At 55.0% G+C, this 10,372-nt stretch overlaps 2 gene segments (V, D, J or C); both read left to right on the forward strand.

Annotated features, from left to right (window-relative positions):
* LOC128846189 (Ig heavy chain V region 3-like) lies at positions 1 to 703 on the forward strand. The segment is given in 2 exon segments: positions 1 to 58; positions 144 to 703. Coding segments are annotated over 2 exon segments (606 nt in total).
* A 724-nt stretch (positions 704 to 1,427) lies between these two features.
* LOC128846190 (Ig heavy chain V region 914-like) lies at positions 1,428 to 2,179 on the forward strand. The segment is given in 2 exon segments: positions 1,428 to 1,510; positions 1,839 to 2,179. Coding segments are annotated over 2 exon segments (387 nt in total).
* Positions 2,180 to 10,372: the final 8,193 nt, after the last annotated feature.

The raw sequence follows: 10,372 nt of genomic DNA on the forward strand, positions 1-10,372 counted from the left end.
AACAACCAAACGATGATGCTGTGGCTGCCCGTCGCTTTCCTGGCAGCAATTCCCAGAGGTGATTCCCGGCCTGGGTACAGAGGGAAGCTCCGTATTACAGTGGAGATGGTTGAGATGAATAATAATAGATTTTAATTTTGCAGGTGTCCATTCGCAGATTCAGCTGGTGGAGTCTGGGGGAGGCGTTAAAACCACAGGAGATTCTACCAGCATATCCTGTAAAGCCTCCGGATTTACCTTTGGAAACTATTGGATGTATTGGTACCGCCGAGCTCCCGGGAAAGCGCCAGAGTGGATCTCCTACATTAACCCCGATAGCGCTAACGCGGACTATGCCCACTCAGTGAAAGAGAGATTCACCATCTCCAGAGACAACACCAACAACCTGCTCTATTTGCAAATGACCGGCCTGAGACCCGAGGACACGGCGGTGTATCACTGCCAGAGAGACAAAGTGACTGGCAGGGAATCTAACCACGTACAAAAACATCCCCTTTGCAGTCACAGCCCGCTGCGGGACACAGCCCAGGGGAAGGGTCAGACACACACAGAACTTGAACCAAAGAGAAAATGTCCCCAGCGCTGCCATCAGCGCGTGATGGACACGGCTTTTGTGGGGCTGCAGAGACAGGTCAGGGCTCGGGCTGGAAACATGGGAGAGCAGCAGACCCCGTTTTCTTTGCTGCACACCTGCCCTTCCTGACTAGCAGCGAGCTTCCTTCTCCCTGACCCAGCCCCTAGGGGGCAGCACCCTGCTCTCTCCTGCGCTCCCTCACTTAGCTAGTTCCCAAGTAGCCCCTAGGGGGCGTGAGGAGTCAGCATTTCTGTGTTGCACCCTGGGTCCCGGGAGACGTAGGTGGATTCCGAGCTGTGGCACGGGGCAGCCCAAAGGGGACAGGGTCAGATGTCATTAGCTGCCGACAGATCTGACCTGCCCCCCTGGCTGCCCCCTGCTGCCCCAGCTAGGAATGAAATCCAGGTGTCCTGGGACCCAGCCCAGTGACTGGACCAGTAGGGCAGGGATCTGGTTTTTCCAGTGTAGGAAGTTGAAGTTAGGCTCCCGGATCCTGATTGGTGGGTTCCCGAAGAAAAGGGCTGGTTTCACAGGCAGCAGCTTCCACCGGCTTCAGTGCACCTTGAACTGCAGTACCTGACCGGTGTCCCGGCCCTGTCAGGGGTAATAGTGAAAATTGGCCAGGTGAAAACTCAGCACCCCCCAGTGAGTGAGAATAGCCCCTCACCCCTGGGATGTTAATCAATAGCTCAGAATGGCGGGGGCGGAGTTTCTCTGAGTGCTATTTGAAATGAGGAGGTTCTATGCAAATTATCCTCATGCAGGGACTCTGTTTCCTGGTCGGTCCCTCCCGCCCCCTGGCCCTGCGGCTCGCACAGAAGCTCTGTCCGTGCAGGGAGCAGCTCGTGCCCGTCCCCAGCGCGAGGACTGGCCGCAGACGCGCAGAGACGATGCTGTGGTGGCTGCATTTTGCTTTCATCGCAGCAGCGTCCAAAGGTTCTTGGAACGGGGGGGGGGGGGATTAGAGGGGTTGTTGATCGGGTGATTGATATTGATTGACCGGAGCGGGGGAGTGGAGATTCCCCGGGAATAAATTGGGACAAACGGATTTTGTTTCCGGTTTCATACCATGTATTTGTCTCGTTTGAGAGGCGGTGGCCGAAAGTCCCCAACAGGTTTTTATTTTTCTCATAAATATTTTGGGGAGACCAGAAGTCTCCCCCCCTTACAGTAGAATGTGGCTAAAGCTGCCGCCTTTGCCCAGACCTGGCCCGAGGGGGTTGTTCCCACCCGCTCTCATGTCCCCAACCCGGTGTGTTCCCAGGGGCCCAGGCGCAGGTGCGGCTGGAGGAGTCCGGGGGCGGCGCTGCGAACACAGGCGGCTCCAGGCGGCTCTCCTGCACCGGCTCCGGATTCGCTTTCAGCAGCTACGACATGTTCTGGTACCGGCAGCGGCCCGGGGAAGGGCTGGAATGGGTCTCCTGGATTAGCAGCACTGGCGCCAGCACAGATTACCCTGTCTCGGTGAAAGGGCGATTCACCGTCACCAGGGACAACGTCAAGAACCAGCTGTATCTGCAAATGAGGCGCCTGGGGCCCGAGGACACCGCCCGGTATCACTGCGCTGCGAGAGACACAGTGCGGGGAAGCCAGGCTGAGCTCTGACAAAAACTCGCTGCTTTCAGCCCAGGGGATTCGGGAGCATCACGTGACTAACATCACCCCCTGAACCCCGGTGTCCCTGAGGCTCTCCCCAGAGCCGGCCACTCACCCACCCCCTGCAGCCTCTGGGTGGTGTCCTCGTGCGGTGTCCTGCACGCCAGGGGGTCAGGGTGTGTGTCTGTGCCCGGAGCGATTGTTCTCAGAGCACAGGGCGGAGATATGAACCCAGCCACCCGGGTCTCAGAGCAGAGAACTGAGCTGAACTCTAGTGGGTTCACAAGTAACGCTGCCGGCGTCTGAAATGGAAACCGTCTAAGATGCCCTAAAGTACCCGGGAGAACTCAGGGGAACCTTCTTTGATCGGGGTTCGCGAGGAGACACACTGAAGTTACTCAATTAGGGTAAACTGCCAAGAATGGGGTAGACAATCCCCCAAACTGGTGGATATTCCAATACTTGGTGAATCTAAGTCACCACAAAACAGCTTCTATAAGTTCTTACTGGTTACCCAAAACACAGATCCTTTAAAGTAACCCAGACTCTGGCCTCCACCCAGACACCCAAGTCAAATATGATGAGGATTACTGGAAATCTTATTAATTTTATAAATAAATTCTACCAGTCCCAAAGGATCGGACACATTACCTCCCAGGTTAATGCATATTCTAGATCTTACCCAAATACATACTTACAGCCAATTCTTATTGACTAAACTAAAATTTATTACAGAAGAGAAGAGAGTATTGGTGAAAAGATCAGCATACATACAGAGATGAGCACAGTTCTGAGAGCAGGGTCATATTACAGATGGTGAGCTTTGTAGTTGCAAAGAGTTCTCTCACAATGAGTCCAACGGTAATGGTCCGACTGGCAGCGTGCTGGGAAGCCTACTCCAGGAGAGGACCTGTGCCCAATATTGGCTCTCGTACAACCCAGGCTGGTAAGAAAATGCCCAGTTCCGATTTGAATAACACAAAGAACCCAACGGGAGCGCCCATAGTCACTGCGCGCAGAATTGGCAACTCCAGGGTGGTAACTAAGAGCCTGATTGAAAAGACCGAGCACCTCAACCGAGAGATTTGTGTCTGCCGCGAGGGAATTATCCCTGGTCTTCCCTGGCCCGCACTAAGTGCAAATGAATCTGCTAACGATGAGCGGCAACACAAAGGCAAGCTTCCTACCCCTCCCCCGGGTGCTGATTTGTCTGTCCTTAATGAAGGGAGCAAATGCAAGTAAAACAGGAGTACTTGTGGCACCTTAGAGACTAACAAATTCATTAGAGCATAAGTTTTCGTGGGCTACAGCCCACTTCTTAGGATGCACTAATAAATTTGTTAGTCTCTAAGGTGTCACAAGTACTCCTGTTCTTTTTGTGGATACAGACTAACACGGCTGCTACTCTGAAACAATGCAAATAAAGTAACACCATTTCCTGTCATCCCCCCCTCCCCCGTGTCCCTGCCCCTGCAGGAGACAAAAGCTGCAGCCCCACGTGTCTGCAGTGAACACCCACAACCCTCACTGGGGAATTTTCTCCGAACTGAGCAGACGAAGATGCTCCTCTGGCTGCATGTTGCTTTCCTGGCGGCACTGCCCCAAGGTGATTTCTGACCCTAAACGATGCGGGGCGGGGAGCTCAGTGTCACGGCGAACAAGGGTAAGACTGTTCTCTGTTATGTCCTCAGGGGCCCATTCGCAAGTTCAGCTGCTGGAGTCTGGGGGAGACGTGAAAATGGCAGGAGATGCTATCACATCTCATGTAAAGCCTCCGGGTTCACCTTTGGTGACTACTGGATGCACTGGTACCGACAGGCTCCTGGGAAGAGACCCGAGTGGGTGTCCGGCATTAGCTATCGGGCCGGAACCGATAAGAGATACGCTGAGTCGGTGAAAGGGCGATTCGCGATCTCTAGAGACAACCCCAACAACCTGCTCTATTTGCAAATGACCGGCCTGAGACCCGAGGACACGGCGGTGTATCACTGCCAGAGAGACACAGTGACTGGCAGGGAATCTAAGCACATGCAAAAACATCCCCTGTGCAGTCACAACCCGCTGAGTGGCAAAGCCGAAGGGAAGAGCCAGACACAAACAGTGACAGAACTGAATCAAGGAGAAAATGTCCCCAGGGCTGTAGTCATCAGGAAGGAAACTATAATTTTTGGCGCTCGGTGAAGGCTGCACAGACACGCCAAGGCTGAGACGCATTAGAAGATCTGCAGCCTCTACTCCTATCCCTGGTACACATATCCCAACTTACACAACACATGGGCAAGGGGCCTACAGACAACAGTCCCCTTCATTGCCCGGTCCCGCCTCATTCCCCAGCGGGTCCCTTCTGTGCACTGACTGAGTCAGGGGTCCTGTGGAGAAAATAGTGCGTCAAGTCTTGTGTCATTAGTACCGACAAGGGGGCAGAGTTAAAATTGCATGGGCAACCTTAGCTCTGGCATCTCCTATCTTTTCAGGGCTTGACGTTGGCACCTTAACGTTCTTTTAGAGTAGTTTTGTATGTAATTTCCTACCCTGTATAAAAAATTGAAGGAAAAAAACCCACAAAGCTTTTATCTTATAGCACCACTTTGACTCCACCACCTAAGTCTTCAGCAGAGTTGTAATTTTCAGATTTGCGCACTCCTTCTCTCAGCACGCACCTCCATCTGGGTGACCAGTGTGCACCTGCTGTCCCGATCCCTGCCAGTAGGGGCCAGCACTCCTTGAATGTAGTACACATCGCGACACCGGAGTTGTTACTGTGTGTCTTCTGTCCTACTACATACCACTAGAGGACAGCACTGGTTCTCCTTGGTGCCCCCAATCAGCGTGCGACCTACATTGGCTGCTGGAATATCGGACACTGCCCCCTTCATTGACCCCGATGGTGGAACAGAAGGTTCAGCACTGGGGCGGAGATACATTATTAGGGAAATAGGCTTTAGAATGCTTTTTCCCCTTCTAGGAGATCTCAAGGTTCACAGAACTGGGTTCTTGGCCATTCGCTCACGAAAGGGGACCAGCTGCTACTGCAAAGCGGGTGTTGGAATACCCTCCTCCTCCTTCTTGTCAGTTGGAATTGACCCTCGCCTATCGGGTTGCAGGAGATGTAGGCTGCTTAGCTGCGTTTCCTGTTCCAAACCAAGCACCACATGTCCCTGACCCTGGAGTTACCTGAGAGAAACTCTGCAACCCTCGGTATGTCTGCAATTACCATCCAACTCCGTCCTCCGAATTCTCATTATTCCTCCAAGTAGCCAGGAACTCTGACAGCCTGGTTGATGACTCAGGCCTGGGGATTATTTGCTTCTTATGGAAAAGGAGCAAACACTAAATTTTTTCCAGCTGTTGGGACTATACGATAATGTTTTTAGGGTGACTATTAAAATGATGATGTCACTTCCTTTCTAAATGTTGGTCACTGAAGCCTGGAGCTTAGTTATCTTTGGTGGGACAGGAGGGAGCAAAGTAATTTTATTTACTCATTATTTAATTTATTCCATTGGTAAAGGGGAGTGGTCTAATTTTCAAGAGAGCGCCTACACCATGAATTATGGCACGGCTCCTGAATGGTGTTAACCCAGTTGTCTCCGGCTGCGGCGCGTATGGAAATCACTCCCGTAATTCCCCTAATAGGGACACAGTTTAATGTCTGCACAACTTGACGCCAGTCAGAACTGACAATCCCCTGTTAATGTACAGGATATGAGCAGGGAGGCAGCTGCATTTCCTGGGTCACACCCGCCTTGTCCCTCAGCCCGGAGGAGAGCGAAGCTGCATCCGCTGTGTCCCCGCAGTTAAGGGTTAATCCTTCCCGCCGCTAGGCCCTTAAAGGGGCAGTGACAGGCGCAGGAATGTTCGGGCACGTGGCTGTCACAGAGCGAGCTGGTCTCTGTGAGCGATAGGCGGAAGCGAGCGGGCTGCGGGTGGGTGTTAATGACAGCGAGAGAGCGAGCGAGCGAGCCCGGAGGTGTGTGAGGGGCTCGCCTGGCTCCGTGACACCAGCGGCTGCTCAGTATTTGCCGCCCCCCCCCCCGCCCCGCTCTGGGTCTCGGGTTCCAGCAGACGCTGCGGAGGGTTTCAGAGACTTTCTCCGGTGTCCGCATCTCCGGCTGTTTTCCTTCGGTCCGAGGCACGATGATGACTTGGCTCTTGGCTGTTCTCCTGGCCCCGGCCCCAGGTGAGTTCTGGGGGGGGGGGGGGGATATAGGGCGAGTGCGGGAGACTCTTTGCTCGCTGGGCCCATTGGTTTATTAATTTATTCATGTTTCCAGGGGCCCGTTCCCAGGTGCAGCTGGCGGCGTCCGGCCCTGGGCTGGGGCAGGTCTCCGAGCCCCTCACACTCACCTGCGCGGTCTCGGGTGGCTCCGTCACTGCTGATTACTGGGATTGGTACCGGCAGCTCCCTCGGGGAGGGCTGGACTGGCTGGGAGAGATTGACTGGTACAACTAGCAGTGGCGCGTAGGCTACGCCCGGTCTCTCCAAGGCCGAATAACCCTCTCCGCCGATTCCTCCAAGAACCAGTTCTCCCTGCGGCTCCGCTCGCTGACAGCTGTGGACACCGCCACCTATTACTACGCCCGGAGAGACCCGGTGACACAGAGACAGGGAGCCCTCGGACAGAAAGGGGGGAACCCCTATGCCCCGCCTTGGGGGGTGGGCTGAACCCGCCTGGCTTGTCCCCTTCTCTCAGCCCCCCTCTGCGAGGGACAAGGTGGGGGAGGCCATCTCTTTTACCGGACCGACTTCTGTTCGCGAGCGAGACACCGAATACAAGAAATCCCCTCGCCCACCTTGGCTCTGCAATATCCCGGGCCCGACAGGGACCCAGCAACTCTGCCGAGTGCCAGGGCAGTGCCGAGCCCAGCCTGAGAACCGCAGCAGGGGAGAGACCCCGGGAAGAGCTCGCTGGGGCTCCACAGCTTCTCGCTCTCACCAACAGATGTTGGTCCAATCAAAGATGTTATCTCAGCCCCTTGTCTCTTCGATATCCTGGGACATCCCCCTCGCACCCTCCGGGGCATACCGAACTGCGGGGCATACAGCGGGGAGGAGAGTGACACAGCCCGGTCCGGGTCTGCCCCGCTCTCCTGAGCTGCAGCCATTTCTGGAGGAGAGAGAGGCTTGTATGGGGATGTATGAGCCCGTGTTTGGTGTGTACAGGCTGGATCGATCGATCGATCGATAGATAGATAGATAGATGGATAGATAGAGGGGGTGGATGGGGATAGATAGATAGATTATGTGTATTGGGTAGAGAGAGGCATGTATGAGATGGGTAGATAAGTAGCAGAAAGGTGCAAACACTCACACAGATGGGGGGAGAACGGAAGAGAGGGAGAACCACCTCCACATAATTTCACACTCGCGCATGACCACATCCACACACTGTTTCCCACACATCCTCCTCCCCCGACCCACACACACGGCGGCCGCTGCTGTCCTTTCCCAGGCATTTGTCTCCCCGAGAAGCTGCATCGGTGGCTGTGGGGCTCATTGGCTCCCCCCTCCCTTCCCCCTACAGACATGCCAGGGGCTTGGTGGCTGGTGCTTTGCGCGATCTCTGGCTTTCCAGGTGAGCACTGAGGGGGCCGGTGCCCGGGACAGCTGAGGGGTCTCCTGAGGGGTCTCCATGGGAAGTTTAGACTCATCCCCCTCTGTTTCAGGTGCCCTTTCCCAGGTGCGGTTGGTGGAGTCCGGCCCTGGGGTGGGGAAGGTCTCCGAGCCCCTCACTCTGACCTGCGCTGTCTCCGGGGAATCGATAGCGAGCAGCGATTACCTTTGGTACCGGATTCCGGCGTCTCCAGAGGCAGGACTAGAATACCTGGGCGTTATCACCCGGTCCGGGACTCCGTTCCCGGCCCAGTCTCTCCGGAACCGCCTCACCATCTCCAGAGACACCGCCAAGAACCAGGTCTCCCTGCAGCTGCTGTCCCTGAGAGCTGCGGACACCGCGACCTACCACTGCGCCAGGAGAGAGGCACAGCGACACGGACACAGGGCGGCTGGCACAAAAAGGGTGGGGTGAATTCACAGGGACGTTCAGGGCAGTTGGAGGCCGAGGGAGAGACCAGCTGAGAGAGGCGCATCCCTCCGGGTTAAAGAAGGGACCGAAACTCAAACTCGGCGGTTTGCAATCCTAGCCCGCCTCTGCGGCTTTTCCGGGGGGCGCCAAACCTGAGCAAGGTTTACCGCGTAGGAAGGAGCGGATTAAAAAGACGGGGCCGCGTGGGGGCAGCCTGACTCCTAGCCCGGGTGTGAGACTTTATTCTCCTGCGATGCGCGGCCCTTTGTGTCCTAGGGGAGATAGTTACCAGGGGGATCCCAAAGCCTCTTCCGACACCCAGAGACCATTGCTCACGAGCCCGGAGCAGCGTTTGCTTCCCGGGAGAGGTTTGCAGCAGGCCGGTCTCAGGCTGCGCTGGGGCATTTCTCGCCGGGGTCTCGGCTGTGAGGTGCTGGGAGCAGAGACCTGGGTTTGCGCTTGTCCCCTGTAGCGCCTGACACACTTCGGGTCGGTGTAAGAACCTCACAATAACCCGCCCTGTTCCCGGGGCGCCCTGACACCCTCAGACCGGAGTCTCCGCCCCTTTCCCGGGCAGGGTGTGGTGTGGGAAGGGGGGTGACTTCGTTTGCCTTCCAAACCCGGCAGCCGCGTTTCAGAGTCTGCGATAGGCAGAAGCGGCCGCGCATTTTGTTTGTGCAGTTAAGGGTTAGCTCCTCCCCCCCCCGCCCCTTTATCCTGACAGAGAGAAGTTCCCCGCCAGCTCAGCGAGCAATGCCAGTGTGGGTACAGTTTGTGTTCGTTTTAGCAGCTTGGAAAGGTGAGAAAATGTTTGAAAATACCAGGAACCTTCAGAGTGTGTTTTTTTAATGGTAGTGTATCTATTTATATTTGTCTGTATAAACCTCGGTATCTATCTATCTATGCATTTGCATCCATCTAGGCATCATCATATATTCTTTCTTTCTTTCTTTCTTTCTTTCTTTCTTTCTTTCTTTCTTTCTTTCTTTCTTTCTTTCTTTCTTTCTTTCTTTCTTTCTTTCTTTCTTCTCACAGTCCAATCTATACTATGTTCCATGCACATCATTATCTCATCTCTTTGTATGTTTCTAATCCCGCAGTAGCTATTCATCCATCCATTGTCCCTGCGCTGTATTATCTCTCTATCCATCCGCCTTTCCCCCTCTACTGTATTCTCTCTCCAGCTATGATTTCCTCCACTCTATTAGCTGGCAACTTGTCTGTCTACCTCTGTTGCTTTTACGCCCTTTTTCACTCCAGTGAGGGTCATTAGGTAAGAACAATTATCCTTATGCTTATTAATGTGTTTTCTCCCTCAGGAGCCCAGTCCCAGATGCAGCTGGTGGAGTCCGGGGGGACTGTTAGAAATGAAGGGGAGTCCATCCGGCTCTCCTGTAAAGGCTCCGGCTTCACCTTCAGCAGCTACACAATGTTCTGGTACCGGCAGAGTCCCGGGAAAAGCCCGGAGTTTGTTTCACGTATTAACTATGATGGGTCTAGTCCGTATTACGCGGCTTGGGTCCAAGGGCGATTCGCCATCTCCATAGACAACGCCAAGAGCGAGCTGTACCTGGCAATGAGCCGCCTGAGACAGGAGGACACCGCCCGGTATCACTGCGCTGCTAGAGAGGCACAGTGCGGAGTTGCCGGTGTGAGCTGAGACAAAAACCTCCACCCCCGGGGCCCAGGGGGAAAGTCAGCTCTCTGAGCCCGGCGGCGGGCCCTGCTCCCTGAAGGCTGCTACAGGGACAGAGATGAGAAAAGCTGGCCGTGAAACACCACACGTGGCTGTGGCTATGTGAGTCGGGCAGAGAGATAGGACGTGTGTGTGTGACAGAGAGAGATAATATGAATCAGGCCCGTCTCAGACTGCGCTGGGTAATTTCTCACAGGGGTCTAGGCTGTGAGGTGCTAGGAGCAGAGCTCTGGGTTTGCCCTTCTCCCCTGTAGCGCCGGACACACTTCTGGTCGGTGTAAGAACCTCAAAATAACCCGCCCTGTTCCCGGGGCGCCCTGACACCATGAGACCGGAGTCTCCGCCCCTCTCCAGGGCAGGCTGTGGTGTGGGAAGGGGGGTGACTTCGTTTCCCTTCCAAACCCGGCAGCCGCGTCTAGGAGGGTGCGGTAGACAGAAGCGGTTTGTGCAGTTAAGGGCTAAGCCCCTCCTCGTCCTTAC

Source organism: Malaclemys terrapin, chromosome 12 (genome assembly GCF_027887155.1).
Source record: "Malaclemys terrapin pileata isolate rMalTer1 chromosome 12, rMalTer1.hap1, whole genome shotgun sequence".
NCBI classification, from domain to species: domain Eukaryota; kingdom Metazoa; phylum Chordata; order Testudines; family Emydidae; genus Malaclemys; species Malaclemys terrapin.